The sequence below is a fragment of the Pteropus alecto genome, unplaced genomic scaffold (assembly GCF_000325575.1).
Source record: "Pteropus alecto unplaced genomic scaffold, ASM32557v1 scaffold131, whole genome shotgun sequence".
NCBI lineage: Eukaryota > Metazoa > Chordata > Mammalia > Chiroptera > Pteropodidae > Pteropus > Pteropus alecto.
Genome location: NW_006434709.1, coordinates 2779334 through 2800450, shown reverse-complemented (window position 1 = coordinate 2800450; position 21117 = coordinate 2779334). Strand labels below are relative to the sequence as shown.

Here is a 21117-nt window from a genome sequence, read left to right as displayed (position 1 = left end):
CAGACATTCAACCAACGAGAGTAGATTGGAGGTGCCTAAATCCTGATTAAATGGTGGCATTTTCCCAGAAGCTCAGGTATCCAATTTGCAGTGTGTCAGCATAGAATGTGGATTACAAATTAGTCTACTTTTGATTTATACTCACTAAGTCGTGTATTTTGGCATTGTCTTTTGGGTTTCCTTTGAGGCGTTGTTGGCTATAAAATTCACTAAATATTCAGTAAGTCACATTAAACAGTAACCCACAGATGGGTTCGTCTGAGTATTGGGTCTCTGGTGCTATACTTTCTGTGTGGCTGATGTCATATGCCTACACATTTGTGATGATACACACTGATGCCCACTCCCTCAAAACCTCTGGCTACTATCAGGTCCCCTGGCCCCTGTCTGAACTCATTTTATGAAGCTCCATCTGGAAAGGACCATGCTTAGCCATTTAGTGTATACAGGGGGTTAAGTGAAAACTTTGTTAAAGATGTAACAAAAGCAAGACACGGAGACTGCAAGAAAGAGAAAGGAGAATAATAATAATAGTACACACCATCTCTTGAGCACCCACTCTAAACCAGATGTCTTACAAATGTTATTGCTTATCATGACTCAGTTCCTACAAGGTTAATGTTATCGCTCCCATTTAACGGAAGAGGACAGTGGAGCTCAGGGAAGATCAAGAACTTGTCAAATCCTCACAGTCAGAAAAAGGCAGGTCAGGGTTCACAGCTGACAACTACACCGTGCTTCCATGCAGTGAGGGAGGAAGCTGGTAGCCCTGTGAAGACAAAAGCCCAGCTGTTTTATACCGAACCTCTGTATACCATGCGCACTGCCCACAGCACTCTTGTCAACGCCTGTCTTGTTCCTCAGTGTCTAACTCCCTCTCATCCCCCTCCCTAACCCTGCCCTAAGAGAAGAGACACATTCTAGATCAGTGTCTCCAGCCCCTCACCCCTCCCTCCCATTCCCAAGCATTTCCTGTTTTTAGAGCATCACTGCCTCTGGGATGATGGAGAATCATCACTAGACAGTGATGGTCCTCCCTAGAGATTTCCTTAAGGAATTCTGAGCCAGTGTTGAGTGGGTGAGCAAAATCGTGGCTTCATGCTTTCCAGAGACCTTCAGCAGGCTCTTGACAATGGTCAGAAAGTGGAAGCAGATGAAATGATAGTTTGAAACCCCTGGAGGTCTTAGCCTCTGCTTCTTAATTAATTGAATACTGTCTTTTTAGATGACTGGAGTCTTAATCCCCTGGCTGGTATTAACAGAACCTCAAGTCAGTAGCCTGTCTCAACGTACAGAGATGACATTACAGATTATGGTAGCATGGATTACAGCAGTAAGGATGAGATGGTAGCATGGATTACATGGATTAGCAGTAAGGATGACAGCCCAAGTGAGGTACCGGAATAATCATTAAGTCAAACAAGATATGTGCTTAGTAGGGTGGAGCTTGATGCCTAGTGAACAGCCTGCCCTGTAGCTGGGAGAGATCTCCAACTAGAAAGTTAAGAAACTGGTCCTCTGAGCAATGCCTGAGCACCCACCCACAGAGGTCCACGCCGGCCCCAACACTAAAACATCACAAGATAGGTAATGAGCTTTGTATTTACCAGAATCCTCTAAAGAAAAGGACTCTATGTAGGGGAGCCAAAATTCCAATAATAAGCTTGGGATGAGAGGAGGGAACCCCGAAAGGACATGGTGGAGTCACAGCAGATAATTGCCAAACTGCCTTGTAAAAGACTCAAAATCTAATTTACTGCAAGGACTTTCCTTTTGTGAGTGGTGTGGGCAAGTTGGGGACAGAGTGAGGAGAGGTTGCTTACTGTCACCCAGCTGTCCTCCTTCTCTGCCCTTCTCCCATGTGTCACTCCTCCTTTCATTGGTTGAAAGGGGCTCCCAGTCACTGCCTGCCCGGAGTGTACACATGTCTCTCTTCAGCCTTAATGACAGGGCAGTTTCAGAATACAATCTTTTATTATTGTTATGTAAATTTTTGTATCCCTTAAAGTTCAGATCCATGAAAGAAATCCCTAGCTACCTCTCCTTTTTTGTCCTCTGCCTGACCATCCCACCCTCCCACACGGGTACCACTTGGGGCTAGTGACTGTTGACAAGACCACCAACAGCTTGAGTGTGGTCCATACCTGACTCGTTTCTGCTGCACCGTCTTAACCTCTGTCATGTACAATTCTTTGTTAAATGTGTAGCTGATTGGATGAATGAGTGAATGATTTGATGCATGAACGACTAGATGAATAAATGAGTGAATAAAATTGCCAGGTAGCTCCCTGAGGTAAGAGACAAAACTGTTACCTTGGAACATTTTTTTCTTTATACAAAACTACAACAGACTCAATTGAGAGTGGAACCTCAGCCCAGATCATGCTTTAACTAACTGAGCTGTTCTGCCCAGAAGGACACATCATAGCATTGACAAAGCCTGCCTTGCTTGGGCCTGTTACTATGGTAATTATGGCCACACTATCAAGGTACCTCTTGAGAGCAGAGCAGGCCTCCTGGAAGGCAATGGCTAGATATTTTTACTGACTTGTTCTTTTTTTTCTTTTCAGATTATCAAGGAGGTACCCCCACCCCCTGCTGAAGAAAGTGAGGTAAGTGACCAGAGCAGGGTGTAGCCAGGTGGACAGGGTGGCAGAGTGAGGTGGAGAGCCGGATGGGCTGGCCTGAGACTCGGGCCCCTGTAAAGCAGAGCTAAGTCAGGCAGAGGCTCCCGATGCATTGAAGCAGCAAAGAGAGAGGTCTTTGGCTCTTTCTTAACCAAGGATGAACAGGAACTAAACTAAACTGGCAGCCATGGATAAGTGATTTTAGAAGTTTTTTCCTGGCAAAGATAGAATTTGAGATGCAAACATATGTATTTTTATCAATACAATTATTTGGAGTCCCAAGATACTGGTTTTTCCTCTAAAAGACACTTTAGGGATCTCTTTTCTCTACAGAGACTTAGGGAAAATTTGCCACATTCTCTAAACAATCAATAATTCTAGGAACAGCCTGATGCTGAAGTCTTCCATTGTTTTTAATGTAAAACAGTGTTACCTAAAGATTTGCCAGGCACTAATGAAAATACACTGGAGAGTGAATATGCTAATATGCTGGCCTTGCTCTTGAATATTTATCATTTGCAGAAAGAGAAAATATCTTAGACTCCACCATAAATTGGCCAGTAAAGAGTTCTGGTGCAAGTGTAGCCTGGGTAGAATAGAGTGGAGGCATTAAAGGCTGATGGTGAGAAGGAGCATCCAGGGCAGAAGTGCCTGGCCAGTGGCCCTCCTGATCTTCTGATCATCCCTGGGGGAGCTGGCCTCCCTGGATGTAACACTCACAGTTTAGAAGCCAGGGTATAGATCTGAAAACCTAGTGGGACCAGAAGATGTATTGATGAGGTTTCAAGTTCATTGTCCTCAATCTCTAAGGTCCGTTGTGTGCAAACCAGGCGCCACCCCCTCACCATCCCTTTTCTTAATGCCTTTGTCAAGTTTCCTACATACAGAAAGAATAATGATCAGATTTAAAATTCCATGTGGCTCTTATATCCTGAACCATATGCATGTAAGCCAAGGGATTTAATAGCTGCCATCAATTAAAGCACATCTTGTTGGAATGCTAACTTTCTGCCCAGAAATCAAGGGAGGAAATTACATTGCTATGCTAAGAGGAGGGGTGGGGGGACCCTCTTTACATCCACAAAAGCCTTTTCCTAATCCTTCAAGAAAAAGCACCATGGCTAGTTTCACAGGTTCCAGTTTGGCTGTGTTTCTGTTGTGTGCAGCTGTCTTTTATAATTCCAAAAGAAAAATAGGGCAAGAAGCTTTCTTGATGAGGTTGCTCTGTTTGCCCTGAGGGGAGGGTTCCCTCCCCTCATCATGTTCAATTAGAGGAGTCATTGCCCTTTCTTCTGCTGCTGGCTCTTCATTTGTATTTGGAAGGTGATGTGGCAGCCAGCCTTGCCAGAATACCCAGAGGACTTAGGTGCAAGACTGCGGGGTGTGGTTTACCCCAGGCCCCAGCATGTAGCAAAGGGCACCACACACAGAACAGCTCAATAGGTGTGTATAGAATGAAGTACTATACTCAACAACACAATTTTGGAGGGCGGAAAAAAAAGCTCAAACCAGAAAACCACTAAGAAAGAACAGCTAAAATCAAGAGAAGAGAAGCAGTTGAGTTTTCCCAGTTTTGTTTATTATTCTTAGAGAAGTCGTTCTTTCACCTGAAGAAGGTAGACCTAGTTTCTGGAACAAAATGACAGCTTCACGATACTTGAGATCTGAGGTGTCCTGTTAAACCTGAACCAGCTTCTGGGCTGACTAGGCAAGCTAGAGGTGGTGCTGATGACCTTAGCATGTGCCTTGGCCTTGAGAGTTCCTTGGTCCTAGGAGTTAAGCAGTCCTAATCAACTTCCTAATGTGCTTTGGCAGAAAAAAAAATAAATTCCACAGAAATAGATAGTATAACTTACTTAACTCATACAGAGTATTTTACACAATGCCCTGAAAATCATAGTCTGAATCTAGACAACCTTCTCCACTCCAGCTCCCTGTATTCAAATCCTACCTCCTTTAAGCACAGCTCAATGTGTCCCAAACATATTGTAATTTCTACCATCTGAACTAGTTTCTCATTTCTCCCTTCTCTGCAGTCCCAGACTGTTGACTCTTCCTTCTGCTTCAAAGTTTAGCTACTTTAAGATTTTATATCTAATTAATCTTTAATTTATCCCCAAAGAGCTTAATACAGTGTCTAGCACTCAATTAATAACTATATAAAGTCAAACAGTCTCTGTCACATATATCAAGTTAAATGTTAGTAATCTAAAATTTCATCACATTTATAAGCATCATATCCCAACGGAAGGATATCTAATATTTAAATAACTAAACTTCAAGAATGAATACAACTTTATAATGAGCTCACAGTGACCCTCTTTAATTAGGACTATCAAAATGCATAAAGCTCTATTTTAACAACTCAGAAGGACATTTCCTGGTTTAAGAGTCTTCTCTAATTGGCAGCAGACTAAGGATTCCTCACTAAGTCTCTAGTTATTCCAAATCGGCCTTTGAATTTATTTAAAATTTAATCGAATTTTAAATCGAAGTTTGTGGACACATCCAATAATGGAGTACTTCCTCTGATGGTCCAGTTCAAAATGAAATTGCCTTCCGAGACTGACGTTGAGGGTGACCTCTCCGGCTTATCCCCAGAGACTTTAGATGAAACAAACATCCAGCTCTACTTTGGGTTCAGCCTTCCAGGCCTGGGAGTTTCTGTGGCCTTAGTCCTTTAGTTCATGTCCCTTAGTTCACCCTCACAAAACTTACTCCTCTATAAATGTAAACGGTCTTGTTGATGCTGCGTTCTCTTTATTTTCTCAAAATATAGCCCTTTGCTGGTGGAGCAGAGGGATGGTGGGGCTCAGCTACAGCTGTTTGAGTGAGTAAATGAAAGAATAGACAAGTAAAGGGTCCTTGTTTGGTGCTATTAGGGCTGTCCATAGGGTTTAAGATGTGTTGATTCTATTAAATTTTAAATAAATTCAAAGACTGATTTAAAACTATTTCCTTGGGCTCGATTCTGTTTCAGTTACGTTCTTCTTTCCATAATTTCCACTGGTCCCTGTAGTGAGTTGGGGGTTGAGAACCTATTTGGGTCAAGCTGGCCATCTGGTTCTGCTAGCAAATGGATATCAGAGAAGCAAGAATGTTAAAACTTGTAGATTGAGTCATATGCACAACTCCAGAGGGAGCTGTTCCTATCATACCTGTGGAATTGTCCAGTGCACAGTCTATATGGAGAAGTGAGGCAGCCCTGGGGTCAGAGATCTCACCCTTATACTCACTGCTTTGCCTAATAACTAATAGTTAAATGTTTGTTGAGTCGGGAAAAGTCACTACAAAGAGCTGTAGGAAAAACAAAAAGGGAGCATTGAATTCTCTGGGGAATCAGGGAGTTATGCATAAAATAGATTACATTTGAGTATAATCTTAAAATGTGGGTAAAGGAAATGGGGGAAGGGTGTTCCAAGCATGTGGAGTGGTACAAAAGCCTGACATGATTGGAAAGACCGAAAAGTTCAGTGACTGAGGGCAGCACGGGACTAATCCAATTATAAGATAACCAAACGTGAGCAGGACTGTGAACACACTGAGAACACACCTCGATCTGCCTGAGCACAAGCAGGTCAGAACGGGCCTCTACCAGCTGAGTAATGTGCTGTCACTTGTGTGACCCAAACATCAGCCGATTGGACATCTGGGGCCACCACATCCTTTTAGATATAAATATAACTTCCCCTGATGGGAAACCAGCACTCCTCCCTAATCTCTGCGGTATCTCCAGGCACCACTGACTCCTACTTCTGGCTGCTTCTGTGATATGCCCTCTTCTTTGTTAGACTCCATGTAACAAATCCAGTTCCTACACTCCCTCAAAGGCATTGCTGGCACAAGGCCATCTGCATAGGGACATTTACTGAAGGTTTAAAAGTACGGGTGGGTTACAACACAGTACAGCCAGTGAATAACTTCAGAGCAAATGTTAAACAGCCTCCTCTTTACCATCCCTGCCATTCCCACTGCTGGGAGGTTCTCAGAGCCCACTCCTCAGGTGGACCCTGGCCGTTTACTGGTAGCTCAGTTCCACTCTTTTCTGCTCATCTCCTGCTGGCTGACTACAAACTCCTGATTCCTACTACTTTGCTCACTCAAAGCACCTCAGTTTATCTCGTCTGTCCTCCAAAAATCATAGATGGTGTTTCTATCTTGGTGGTTTTCTCCTCTCTGCTCCATCCTTGAAGGTCAGTGTAAGGGGAACTTCCTAAGAGCACTCGTACTTAAATGTAGAGGTTCACCTCCAGTGCTGCCGCTTTTCTTAGTGGAACTGCTGGGGACTGACTTTACGCCATCAGTTTTTGGCCAAAGACACATCAAAGAGTCCCTTCTCTTCTGAAGATTGCAAAACCCTCGCCTCTCTAGAATGTGTAAACAGAGCCATGGTAACTGCAGGGAAATTCTGACTCTCTCGTTGGTCAAACCCTGGGCCTTTGTGTAGTCTCTTGCTGTCGTTTGAGTTTGGCAGGCAAGCCCAGGTCAGGGGATTAAACTGCAGCCTTGGTTGATCAGGAGCGTGTGGAGCCGATTTGAGTCCTGGTATTTCCTGTTGGTGGAACGCAGGCCTTTGCACATGCGCAGGAGGCTGGCCCGGCCTTCCCACCCAGGCACCGCCCAGAAATAGAGGCCACAGCAAGTCCTGAGCAAGAGGGAAGAATCGAGGGGAAGGGCAGCGGGGATGTGTGCGAGGATGGTGGGGAGATCCTGGAAAAAGGGATCAGAAAGCCAAACCAGAACTTCGAGTCCACTGGTCTCTTCATTACTCTGGATCCAAGTATCTTCCGGGCAATGAAAAGGCTCAGTTAGGTGGTTGCCGATGTTCGTCCTCCTGTCATTTAAAAAATTAGAAGACTCATGAGACCACTTCAGATCTACGTTGATTAACCAGCTTTATTCTTGGAGTCTCTCACATTTTCGGTGCTGCTGTGCCCCGTTTTGGGTGATACCACCTTTGGAAAATGACATAAGGCCAGGGAGGCCCAGGCTTTTCAAAGCTGTTTCATAGATGACACACAGACACACACGCATCCGCCACTAGTGGCAAAATTTAACCATATATGTGAAATACCCGAGGTTCCTGGTTTGACATCAGAAGCCTTCTGAAATTATCAGGCAAAATACTGTGAACTATTATATTATTGGGGATTTTCTTTGTTTCTATTTTATTATTTTGTCATGTTTCATGGTTATGTCTTCAAAATTAGCAGATAAAAGGAGTGAAAAGTAGAAAACTCACATTTATTTGATTCCATCAAATGATTAGAAAAACACAATGCAAAGAGACAAAACCCAGAACTGCCAACACTGCGAAACAAACAAGAGTAAGGCTGCCGGGGCTCAAATCCAGCTCTGCCACATACACGCTGGGTGACCTAAGTCACTTAACCTCTTTGTTCCTCCTCCCTAAAATGGAAAGAATAGACCACCTACCTCACGGCTCATTGTGAGACTAAAGGGTTCATACATGTAAAGCACTTAGAAGAGTGTTGGCACGCACATGGTAGAAGCTACATAAATTCACCTGTGGTCATTGCAAATTCAGTATGTGTTTATTGAGCACCTGCTGTGCACCAGGCTTTGTACAAGACCTTCATAGAATACAGGGTCTACAGGATCCACTCTGCCTTTAGGACTCACAGTCCTATATGAACAAAGACAGATCTGTTTTAAAAAGAGAAAGAAAGAGAGATCAACCCAAGTGTCAGCTGCCAGAATGTTCTAAGTCCTCTGGTCTGCTGTTTTCACTGTCCTTTAAGATATATTAAATTTTTAAAAATTTTTTTAAAGAAACCTGCCCATCCCACGCACAGCAGGTGGGTCACCTAGGGAATCTCAGTGTATTAATGTGTTACTGTTTTGTTTGTCACCTCTGGCTCTGGTTTCTCTCCCGCCAACCACTCGCCCTTGCCATGTACCTTGCCTCCTTCATGAGACACCCCTTTCCACACAATGGCAGCCCTACATGGGACTCCACCCTGAGCTTTGACTCCCCAAATACCACCAGCACAAGACTGTGGGAAGCAGGCTTGTTCTGAGCGGTTTCATCTTCTTTGGCTCATTGCCCTGCTTTGCAGACCCCTTTTTCAGCTTCCTTTCTCCACCCTAAAAGCCTTCTCTGGCTGTAGATGGTGATCTTTTTCTCCCCACAACACGAATAATTACAGTGCTGAGATGAGGAGCAGTTTTGCTAATTATCCTTCCCTTTTTCATAAAGTTACAAGTTTCTTTTGTTTTCCCCTTTCATCTTAAAAAATATCTAATAAATGCTAACTTCTTGTCACTGAGCTAAGTTGCAGACACTGAGTTAACTGCTTTATTTTAATTTATTTGTAAATTCAACAGATAATCTTTGAGCACCTACTGCATACGAGGCGCTGTTCTAAAATTTGAGAACGCAATGGTAAACACAACAACTAAACAGAAGCTTCCATAGAACCTACATTCCAGCATGGAAAGACAGACAATAAATAAACATCAACTGATAATAAGATCTATAACTAAAAATAAAACAAATCAATAGGACAAAGGGACTGGAGCTGCTTTAGAAAGATGTCAAGGGAAAGCCTCTCCAAGGAGTAGTAAGAAGGATTCAACCATGAAAAGACCAGAGGAAAAGCATCCCTGGACAAGGGGACAGCTTATGCACAGGCCTTGAGACAGGAATGTGCTCAGAGTATCTGAGGGACAGAAAGAGGACAAGCAGGCTGGAGTGCAGGGAGGAGGAAAGCGTGGTGAGGAAGAAGGCTGGAGAGGTGAGCAAAGGCCAGAGCTCGAAGGGCAGAGCTGGGGTTTGGATTTTATTCTGTTGCTTTGTGGAGAACGGATTGTAGGCAAATAAGAGGGCAGCTGAGAGGCCAGTTAGTCTGTTGCAGTACCCAGGAGAAAGCTTATGAGGACTTAGAACCAGCGTGGTGGTGTGGTGATGAAGGTCAAGTTGGAGAAGTCACAGATTTGGGATCTTTTACAAGTGGGGTCAACAGAACTTGTTGACAAATCGGGATAGAGTGGGGGAGGAGCAGTGGAGGAGAAAGGGAATTCCAGAGTGACTTCCAGGGCAGTGGGGAGACTGTGGGAGCAGCATATTTAAGGTGAGGAAATCAGGACTTTTTTCTGACGTGCTATTGTTGAGATGTTGATTAGTCACCCAAGAGGAGAGGTCATTGTCAACAACTGGAGTTCAGAGGAGTCAGGGATGAAGAAGCAAATTAACAAATCATCAGCATGTAGATGGGATTAGGTGAGTTACCCTAAAACCAGTAGAGATGCAGGAGAGAACAGGTCCCAGGATTGTGCCACAACCTTAGCAGTTAGTACTGCTTTTATTCCTAATTTACGGAGAAGGAAAATAAGTTTAGATAGGATGAGTGACTTGCCGAAGGCCCCAGGAAGCAGCGACCCTGGGGTTTAACCCAGGCAGTCTACTCCTGTTCACATGACATAGCGGACACATACATACAGCAATGGTGCTTTGCTTTCTTCATGTTCACAATGCAGGAAGAAGATGATGATGGTCTGCCTAAGAAAAAGTGGCCTACAGTCGATGCCTCTTACTATGGTGGGCGAGGTGTTGGAGGCATTAAAAGGATGGAGGTAAGAGGACAATTTCATGTACTCCTATCTATGTGCTGACCACTCAGTGTTGGAAAACCCAAGCAAACTGGTGAACACTCATACTTGAGGTCTGGTGGGGATGTGGATTGTGAGGCATGAGATGGAGAGGTAGCAGGTACAGCTTTTTAAATATGTACCCTCATATCTTGCCCACCATGAGTCAGAGCCGTTTGCTCATCTTCTCAAAATCCCCAAAGGTTTACTCTCTCACTGGACTAAAATCCAGAGTTCTTACCTGGGCCTGCAAGGCCTTTGCACATGCTGTCCCCATGGCCTGCACAATTCCTTTCCTAGATATTCACCCACATCGCTGCTCTCTCTGCTCCCTCAGTCCTCCCCTTTTCCCTTCCTCCACACCTACCTCTTCTCTGGCCCTCGAAGCCCAAAGGAATAGAGGATTAGAGAGCACTCCCACTGTATATCACACATATATGTGTGATCCCCATTATATTTTATTTTCTTATTTTGTCTTTTGTATGTTATTTAATTTAGGTTCGCTGGGGAGAAAAGGGCTCCACAGAAGAAGGTGCTAAGTTGGAAAAGGCAAAGAATGCAAGAGTCAAGATGCCAGAGCAGGAATATGAATTCCCTGAACCTCGAAATCTCAACAACAACATGCGTCGGTCTTCCTCTCCCCGGAAGTGGTACTCTCCGATCAAGGTGTGTCTCTTTCCACTCAAAAAAACCATCCTCACTGCTGAGAAAACACTTACATAAAAAGAATTAGACCCCTTTGGCATGATAAAATTTCAAACCAAATTCCAGCTTGTCACAGTGGAACAAATTTCTAAAATCATGGACTTAAAAATACTTCCTTTCTCCATTCCTGCATTAGCCAGGTTGAGAATTAGGCTTTTAAAAATCACCATGGCAAAGCAGTGGAATGAGAGTGGAATATGAGTCACATGACTTGGGTCATAACCCCAGAAAATCTTTATGAATTTCTGTAACATCTCATAACTTCATAGGTAGGCAATTCCATTAACTAACAAAAATGGCAGAATTCCGTTTGAAGCCTCGTCTCTATTCTTCTTGCCGGAACATAAGCCCACTCTCCTTTATCCGAGCCTCCTGCCAGTGTATCAGGACAATTTGGTGGACTGCATCAGCCATGGATCTAGGACTCACTCTATCTGGCTATGAATAAAACCCTTTTATCTCTACCATCTCTCTTTACCCCACCCCCACTCCCCACCCCAAGCCCCAGAGCTTAAAACTCTTCAGCTTATTAGAAAGTTTAAGCCATAGGAGACAGTTCTTGCTTCCTGAAAACCTCTTTCCTCTTCCTCTGGGACATAAATGTCTTTGAATCCATGAGATTCATTCAACACCCTTGTTCTTCAGCCTTGCCCATGAGCAATTGTCAGACATAGCTAGAAAGTTATAGCTGAAAGACTCTGAGAAAATCTGTCCCCACTCTCATTTTTCCTACAGGAGAAAACTGAGATAAACAAAGTCCTTGCTCTGCCCAGGTCTGGAACCCAAAACCCCAACTCAGGTCTACAGGCTCTAGTTCTGTGCTGCAAACAGAACTGGACCAATTCCAAGGCCTCAAGTGAAAGACTCAGTATAAGAGCCAGCTCTCATATAACCACACACACACAACACCCCCACATACACACACACACACACACACACACACAGCCTTATCCCTGTTCCAATGACAGTAAAAATAACATTCATCATTCTCTGAGTTATTTGCTGATTTTAGAACAGCGCTTCTATGAAATCAAAAGAAATATTATTTTAAACAGTAGAATGAAACTTTATTGGTAGCTGCCTCTTCCCAGCTGAGCCAGCTCTTGCCTACACTAATTGTAATGTATCTTCATTTTGGTTTGCTGTGTCTAAAGCAGTGAGATTCTTTTTTAAGATAAGACCCCTGGGGCAATGCGTTGAACTCTGGAAAGATATGACCAAAATATAGCTTGCTTGACTAACAGCTGTTTGCTTCTAATTATTTTCTAATGTAGAACAAGAAGTGGCGTGCATGCATGCACAGAACAGGAAGGAGCCAAACAGTATCTCAGAGATGAAGAAGGGAGATTTTCTATGACACTATTTGCAGCAATCTGTACCTTGTGACTAACACAACATATTTAGTTATAGCCAGGTTTTTATTTCTGTAATCTGGATGTTAGGGAACATTAATTCTGTTTGAAGAATCTAATTTCTGCTTGAAAGCATGCTATTCCTTTATTAACTGGTGGTTTAAGACTGTGTTTTATGAAAAAAAAATAGGGATATGGACAACTCAATTTAGCAATCTAAAGATATTCCCAACACCCACTTGGAATAAGTATCGATCCAATGAGTTTTTGTTGTACATCTGCTAGGTGCCCAGCGCTACCAGATACTGAGTACACAGAGGTTCTCAAACCTGGCTGAGTCTCAGAAGCACCTGGGAACGCTTTAAAAACACAGATTCCTAGGCCTAATGTCTCAAACCTAATGACCCAGAGTCTCACAAAATGCTTTCAAAGGCACACTGGCTCTCACGACTTGCTCACTTTTTTTTATTAAATGGAACTCCTTTTCCCCCATTGCCTCCCTTATCAAATTTCACATCCAAACCCTGCTATTGCCCCAGTTACCACTCCCTCCAGAGTCCCTGCTCCTAGGCCTCCTCCTCCTCACATTCTCAGGCCCCAACCCAGATCTACTGAATCAGCAGTTTGTGCGGTAGGGGCCAGCGATGTGGGTTTTAACAAGCCCAGTTAAGAAATTGTAACCAAAGGTCCCAGCCAGCCTTCCATTGGATGTTCCCTGAGGGCGGGAACTGTGGTGCCTGGCAAAGAGGCCATGATCATACCTCAATGATTTGTCAGGAGTTTCAGGAGACCTATATTAGATTTCACAGTCCATTTTACCACAGACACAACTGCTGGATTAATGCTAAGTGGCTGAGTATCTGAATCTCAAGGAATCACCAAAACAGCTGAATAGGAAAGACCTATGATGCTGGTAGACTCGCTAGGCACCTCAGAACTCCTTCATTAGGATATGAGAAAGTGTAAACGCCCCTCTTGCTGGTGGAGCAGCTCATGCCAACGCTTGCTCAGCCCACTTTAGGTGGGAGACGTACAATGCCCTGGTGTGATTGCTCATGTTTATGAGTCTTCTCTCCACCAGATTTGACCCCCTGGAGGCCCCAGTTATACTTAACTCACTTTGAATGCCAATAAACAGCATTGTACCTGGCACAGAGTGGAGAATCTACCACCTGTTATTAAAGAGATGAGGCATAAGATATAATTATGAAACCATTCCCAGAGCATCGTGCCAATTAGACTATCTCTTATCATCCACACAGATCGCTTTGGCACCCTCAGTTCAAGGAAGGTGACATTCTTCTTGCCATCTCTTTGAGGAAAGGAGATGGGCTGGGTGGGGTGACGGAAGGGTAGGAACAAGAAAGTTTGAAAACAAAAGCACAGAAAGGAACTCAAAAGTCATAATATATACTGTTTGTCCAGAAGGAGGGCAGACCTGCTACCAGAACTGCTGTTTAACATGAATGCATGTTCCGAGATGAGCCCCGTTCTAGCCATCATGCCTACAGACATCACTAGGCCTTGGAAAAAACATTTAGCCTCATGTAGTACCATAAATAAACTCTGCTTCCTCTTCCTGAAACATGTCACTGGAATTGTCACAGTCCTGACAGGAAACAGAAGGCACATTCAAAAGGGTCTAACTAGCGTAGATATGGGCGGGGCTAAGGTAAACTTCAGCAATGGTGAGGCACCCAGGGACCAGCAACAGTAAGCACTCTTACACCCTGAGGCCTGAAGAGCAAGGAGGGAAGACGGTGTCACTGGAACCAGCGCCCTAGAGAAAGAGGCCACCCAATGGGAGCTGTGGCCACAGAGAGGGAGTTAGCAATCTAAACCTGTCATGCCACCTGTTTTCATGTGGCCTACAACCTAAGAATGTTTTTTGTTTTTTTTTTTTAATTTTTAAATGGCTATATAAGTACCTACATAATATCCTTGAGTTTGCCTTTTGACCTATGAAGCCTAAAATATTTACTCTCTGGCCCTTTACAGGAAGTGTGTACAGACCCCTGCCTTATAAGAATGCAGTCACTGTTGGAGGCTGGGGATCAGGGAGGGAGCAGAAGGAATAAATATCCCAACCTCTCCCTCATCTTGTCTTCTCATCTCCTTCTGATGACACCTGTTGGCTAAACCAAAGGGAAACTAATACTGCCATCGAAGACGTGAAGCTTCCAAGGCATAGAGCCAGGAAGACAGAGAAATGCAGAAAGTAGATGGGGGCTGGCAGCTCATGGAGGCTAATCAAGCTACTCACTGCCCCCACTATAAACTGGGAGAACGCCTCTTTCTACCCAGTGCAAAACTTGCAGGGGGTACTGGGAAGACACCTAGTTCTCTGATGAAAGTGGTCAGAATCTTATACACCTTTTAATGTACTGCATTTAACTCACTTTTTTCACACATTCCATGAAATGGATTTCAGAAGCAGAGAAGCAGGTGAGCACATTTGCTAAGCAAACCCAGTGGGAACTCACCTAGAGAAGGAGTCCACAGTGGGCTTCTCTCCACAGTTCCCCCAGTCTAATTCGAGGCACTGAGCACACTGACCACACTTCACCCTTTCCTCATCCAAGCTCATGACTATTTGGCCTGAATTTTCCTTTGCTTGGTTTTCACCCCCTGGATTTATAGCACCCCATGCTTCCCATTAAATTGGGACTGACCATTTCAGACAAATAATGCCCAGATATATGACCATCAGATAGATTAAAACCAGGATTGTTTCAGTTTTGCTGGAAGCCTTGCAGCCTTCAGAGAACCTATTTTTCTCCTCTTCCAGTAGCTCGTCCACAATAAATGACAGAAACGACAGCTGAAGGACAAAAGCCAGGCCCTGGCAAGCCAGACAGACTGGCTGTTCTCTGCAAGAGAGCAAGACTAGCTTGTGCTACTAGGAAGGGGTGGTCTTCTGTTCATTTTCTGTCAGGCTCACCTACCGTTCTTGGCTTTATCACCTTGACCTTGTAATCAAGCAGCTTTTAGTCATGAAATTGTACTGGAAGAACCTGTATGTAGCTCAGTAAGACATGCTGAAGTTTTAAATGTTGTCAGATGTGCTGTTGATGTTGAATAGACTTTTTTGGTCCCTCTCTGGCTACTTGTTAGAAAGGTTCCAAACATTTTTTAAATAAAGACCAACAGAAAAAAGAACAAAACAAAAATTACCATGGGGGGCAGGGGGGCAGTAGTTTCCTTTATACATTAATTTATTTCATTTGAGGGGAAGCATGAGGCACTATATTTACCATATATTTTAAAGTATAAAAATTTCAATGTTAGTTTATAACAGCTCTGTAAGTAGAACTACCCTCAAAATTCTCAACCTCTGACTAACTTCCTCTTAGCTAAGGCAGACAAACCAGAAGAGAAGACACAGCTGCTGCCTGGTCAAAAAATAAATAAGTAAGTAAGTAAGTAAGTAAGTAAGTAAATAAATAAATAAATAAATAAATAAATAGGAAAGAAAAGGAAACCCAGCTGAAATGGCCATGCACCAGGGTGCTTTGAATGATGGCAGCATAAACCTTCCCTGCACAATCTTATTGTTTAGGAAGAAACAAAAGCTAGAGTTTACATAGAACTTCCAGTTTGTCTGCCTTTATGGATCAGAGGGTTTTGTCTAAAAAAAAGAAAAATAAAATAAAAGTTTTTGTCTGAGGCTGAGATGCGGTTTGGGAGCCTAGAATTCGTAAATTTCTCATTCTGTAGTCAAAACACGTCAACTTCACATGAAAGAAAGCTATATTTTTAAGTGTCAGCTAATGTACTCAGGTGGAGGGTCCCCAGGTTGGTGGGAAATCTCTCAGTGTCGCAGAAGTAATTGGCATTTCTCCTGGGGACTGAGGACTGCTGTCTTGAAATCCTGTGGAGAAGCCTATGCATGCCGGACACTCAAATCTAAGATAAGTAGTATAGTCAACTCAAAGGCTTCTCCCCAGGCTTTGAGTAAAGCCCAGGGACTAGCTGGAAGAAGCCCCTGAGGCTCCTCTGGCCCCAAAGGGATGTCATTAATAGGCCCATTATCTACTGTCTTAAAATGACAGGCTTCTGTCTACATTCAGAAAATCAAGGCCCCAAGAGCCTTTGTTATGCATTTCTCTTTGACTTTAAGAGTTATTTTTATCCTCTTCTTGATTAGAAACATACTTACTCTAAAGCTCACTTCAGCTCTTGCATAAAAAGCTCCCTGATATAGGAGTAGTAAGAGGTAAGGGATATATAGATGACCCAGATGGCTTTCTCTGCCACAGAGAGGGGACTTTGAGTTCATTTGTGGGATAGGCCAACCTCAGAATACTGAGGATATAACTGGAACTGGCTAGTCTCACCTTGGCCAGGAGAGTTAAATAACAGCAGCTCACCTGGATGAAGTACGTACCACAAGGCAGGCACAAACCCAAGGCTCTCCAGGTACTCACTCCTTTATTTCTCACAACCACCCTCAAAAGTAGAAATTAGTATTTCTCCCATCTTACAAATGGAAAAACTAAGGCACAGAGAGGTTAGGTAACTTACCCCAATTCACACTACTAGTAAGATGTTTTTTGATGTATTTTTATTAAGTGCAATGCATTTTTCAGGCCAGCAATTAAATCTGTTATTAATCAAGTTGGAGAGAGAGCAGAGAGCGTAGAGGTAAAAGACCAGTCAGGAAACTGTTCACACAGTGAATGACAAGTGATAAGTGCCTGAGCCAAGGCGGTAGCCATGGAGACCGGAGGGGCAGGAGTGCACAGAGGAGGCGACTGGAGAGCTGTTAGAGAGAACACCCACAGGACGTGGTTGAAGTTGCATGTGAGGTGGTGGTGGAGGGAGACGGGGTGAAAATGATTCCGTGGTCCGGCTTGCCCATCCGGTGGGATGGATGGTGGTGCCATGAACCAAAAAAAGGAGCAGGTTTGGAGAAAGACAATACAATTTATGATGTTTGTTTTTTCAATACCTATCATACATCTGTGTTACAACTAAGATTTGGTAGGTAATTGGATACCCAGATTCAGAGCGTAAGAGTAGACTAAACTGAAGATGGACTTTGTGAGGCATCAGCAGAAAAGGGGAAGTTTGGACCATGAGATTAGATGAGAGTACTCAGGTGAGCACTTGGCCTCGGAGGAGACTAGGAGGGGTTGAGGGGAACACTGCTGTGTCAGATGCAGACAGAAGGGAGGAGCAAAAGAAGCTGAAGAGGACTCATCAGAGAAGTAGGGAGGATTGGTAGAGGCCAGGGACAGTGTGCAGAAGGGAGAGGCCCCGCACATCAGATCTCTCAAAAGAATCAAATAAAATGAAGCCCAAATATGGCCAGGGCGCTTGGCACTCGGGATGCCATGGGTGGCCTTAGCAAGAACAGTTTAGGAGAGTGTTGGAGCCACTGAACACCGCCATGGAAGCCAGAGTACGCCATGCTAAAAAAGAAGTGTGGCTTGAGGGAAAGGGAGAAATGGTGTTGGAAGAGAACAGGAGAAAGGACAGGCAGAGATATGTTTATAAAGTTCAAATTATTGGATTCTTATATTCTGCATTACATTCTTTTCCATCTTTCTATGGAGCCTCCCAAAAGGCCATTTTAATGACTTTACTGTGATCGTAGATAATATTTAATGAATACTTTCCGTGAGACAAGTACCTAACTTCAGTATCTGACTGTAACCCTTACGCCAAGTCTATTGGAGGTATGATTACCTCCATTTTAAAGATGAGAAAAGTAAATTTTAGGGAGATGAAACCACGTGTTCAAGGCTGAACAACTGATGAGGAGTAGACCCAGAATAAAACTCAGACAGTCTGAATTCAGTCATTTTGTACTCTATGATCTGTTGCCACCAAAAAACAACAACAACAACAATATAATATACGACCCATTCTCCTGGTGTTATATATCTAGGTGTCTTTTGCTCTTTTGCTCTGCGTGTAGCTTTAAATTTCTGTTGAGTTAATTAATACATGCCTTCAACAGCCAAATTTTCTTTCAACCCCATCTCATTGCTCCTCATTTGTCAAGAGGTTGAGTGACTAGCGCACAGAACGCTGTGTGTGGGCTGATTTACAAAGCCAAATACTGATAGAGCCCCCAAAAAAGGGAAAGAAAAAGAGGCATTCTTCCAGGAAATCCACCTGGTTATATGCTGAAATATAAATGCTTATCCCAAAGAACCTTAAAGGAAAACATTTCACTGATGATCAAAATGGTTTAATGCAGAAAACCATGCTGAACACAGCAACAGTTCTGTCCAGTATTCTAAAGTCATTTCAAAATATTTTCAGAGGCTTTCATAAATACTCTGCCAAAAAAAAAGAGAGAGAGAGAGAGAGAAACACTACACTTAGCCAGACAAAATTTAACCCACAAGAACTTGAGCAACAATTGATAAAGGTTCAAGATCATATTTTTTGTATCTGGTTACAACCCACCAAAAAATTATTTCAGAACATGAAGTCTTCAAGATGGTATTCATAAATTAACATTGCCACTATAAAAGCTTTGTGTCAAGGAACTTGAACTCCCTGGCCACCCCCAACCTTTCAAACCCTATCCTTCAAAGATTTCTTCCAGCTCAGTGTTCTCAAACATGCCTGAGTGAGACCTCAGTAGGAAATACACTGTGGCCCAGTATTTGCATGTACACATATATACACACTCATACACATACCATTCACATTTAACTGAAACAGATTTTTTACAAAATAATACTTGTCCTCACCATGCGCAACTAACTTTAATATTTTCTTTTCTATCCTATTTCATTTCTTAAAAATGCTGGTCCTAACACACAAATTGTTTCATGAGGGCTTGAAGAGTTGCAACCTATAGTTTAGAAACTCTTTTTTTTTTAAAGGATCTAAATTAAAACACTCCAACCAGGAGATCTGCATGAGGAAGAACCCATAGTTGATATAATAGAACGTACAGGAGCTTCGGAATTAGATAGACACGAAGTCCAGTCACATCTCTTCAGTGAACAGGCTGTGTGCCTTTGGACAAGCTAGTTGATCTCTCTGACCCTCCCTTTTCTCTCCATAGCCCTTTGGTACTGCTGGGAGAATGAATAGAGAAGACACATGTAAAAATACCTTGCCCAGCAATTAGTAGCACTAAATGCATTCATTCATCCAACAAATATTTATTGAGCATTAGATGCTGTCCTAGAGGCTGGGCATACAGCAGTTGACAAAACCAATGACACCTCTGCTTTCATGGAGCTGGCATTCCAGTTGGCAAAGACAAGCATAAGCAAATAAACACAGGCTATGTTAGGGAGTGATAAGGCTATTCATTTCCTATTGCTGCTATAACAAGTTACCATAAACTCAGTGGCTTACAACAACACAAATTTATCACCCTACAGTTCTGGAGGCCAGAAACCTACAATGGGTCTCACTGGGATAAAATCAATGTGAGGCCAGGGCTGTTTTCCTTTTGGAGGCTCTAGAAGAGAATCCAACTCCTTTTCTTTTCCAGATTCTAGAGGTCGCCACACTCATTGGCTTATAGCCCCACTTCCACCTCCAAAGCCAGCAACAGTGGTTGAATCCTTTTAACCCGAATCACTTTGGCTCTTCTTCTGTGGGCACAACACCTTCTCTGACTCTGAGCTTCCCTCCTCGCTCTATTAAGGATCGGTGTGATTAGATTGGGTCCACCCAGGTAATTCAGAATAATCTCCCTATCTCAAGATCCTTCACTTAATCGCTTCTACAAAGTCCTTTTTTGCCATGGAAGATAACATAGTCACAAGTTCCAAAGAACAAGATGTCATCTTTGATGGGGGGTGCGAGTGGTGGGGCGAGGGAATGTGGGGGCGGGATTCTGCCTACCACAAGAGCAATGAAGAAAAGTAAGATAAAGTAAAGGGGACTTCTGCCTGTTGATGGAGTCACCAACCGGGGTAATACTAAGAACAAAGCTAAGTAAATGTCATTTTTTTTCTTTTAGTATTTGCAGTGGCAGAAACCAGCCTCCATGTCTAGGGAACTAGAATGGCCAGAGGCATGAGACTGCCTGAATCATATACTGTGAAGACACTCTTCTTAGATTCAGCCAATTACCTATAACTCCAAAGAGGTTATGATTTGGGATAATCTGTGATTTTTGGTATTTGTCTTCCCAGCCTTGGATTCCTGAGCAAGTTGTAGCTGCCAAGCAAGCCTAGGGGACAGCCAGGGATCTGCACCCCAGGCACTTTTCATAGGTCTTGCTCTGTAGACACTTCTGTTTAGTAATTTTTCTGGATCTGTCATCATTGTTTCATTTGTGAACTCTGGGCACCAAGTGGGGGGCAAAAACAAAATCTTAGTGAAAGTTGAAAAGATGGACTTGTGGTACCCTAGTATGCCCAGAAATGTGACAAGGGCAAAAGCCAACAGCCTGAATGCATTCCCTGTTTGTAAATGTGAGGCTGCATTGAAGTTTCAGGTGTATCTTGCATAAGCATCAGGGTCCTCTGTGAGGTGTCTCTTCCCCTACGTATCTGAATATAGGGACCGGAAGTCACTTATCCTGTCACGACCACATTGCCGGTGCTGTGCTGTTCACATGAGCAAAGAGGCACAGGAAGTCCACGTGTCTGTGTTGGCCACTGGTCTGCTTTCTTATTTAATCTTGGTACATTTGTTTTATTTCAGGGAAAACTCGATGCCTTGTGGGTCCTACTCAGGAAAGGATATGATCGTGTGTCCGTGATGCGTCCACAGCCAGGAGACACGGTAGGATTCATTAATGGTGGAACACACACCGAGTCTTTTCTCTCTCTCTCTCTCTCTCTCTCTCTCTCTCTTTCTACCTCTATCTGAATGTCACATTATCTCTCTACATC

At 43.4% G+C, this 21117-nt stretch overlaps 1 protein-coding gene across 3 annotated transcripts in view; it reads left to right on the top strand.

The window, feature by feature from the left end:
* ANTXR1 (anthrax toxin receptor 1) overlaps nucleotides 1–21117 on the top strand; it is a 216557-nt gene that overhangs the window by 139587 nt on the left and 55853 nt on the right. For all 3 annotated transcript variants that reach the window (XM_025045169.1, XM_006909524.3, XM_025045170.1), the window contains exons 14-17: nucleotides 2571–2612; nucleotides 10128–10223; nucleotides 10737–10904; nucleotides 20927–21007. In XM_025045169.1, coding sequence (XP_024900937.1) covers nucleotides 2571–2612; nucleotides 10128–10223; nucleotides 10737–10904; nucleotides 20927–21007 — 387 coding nt within the window. The remainder of the gene's footprint in view (nucleotides 1–2570; nucleotides 2613–10127; nucleotides 10224–10736; nucleotides 10905–20926; nucleotides 21008–21117) is intronic.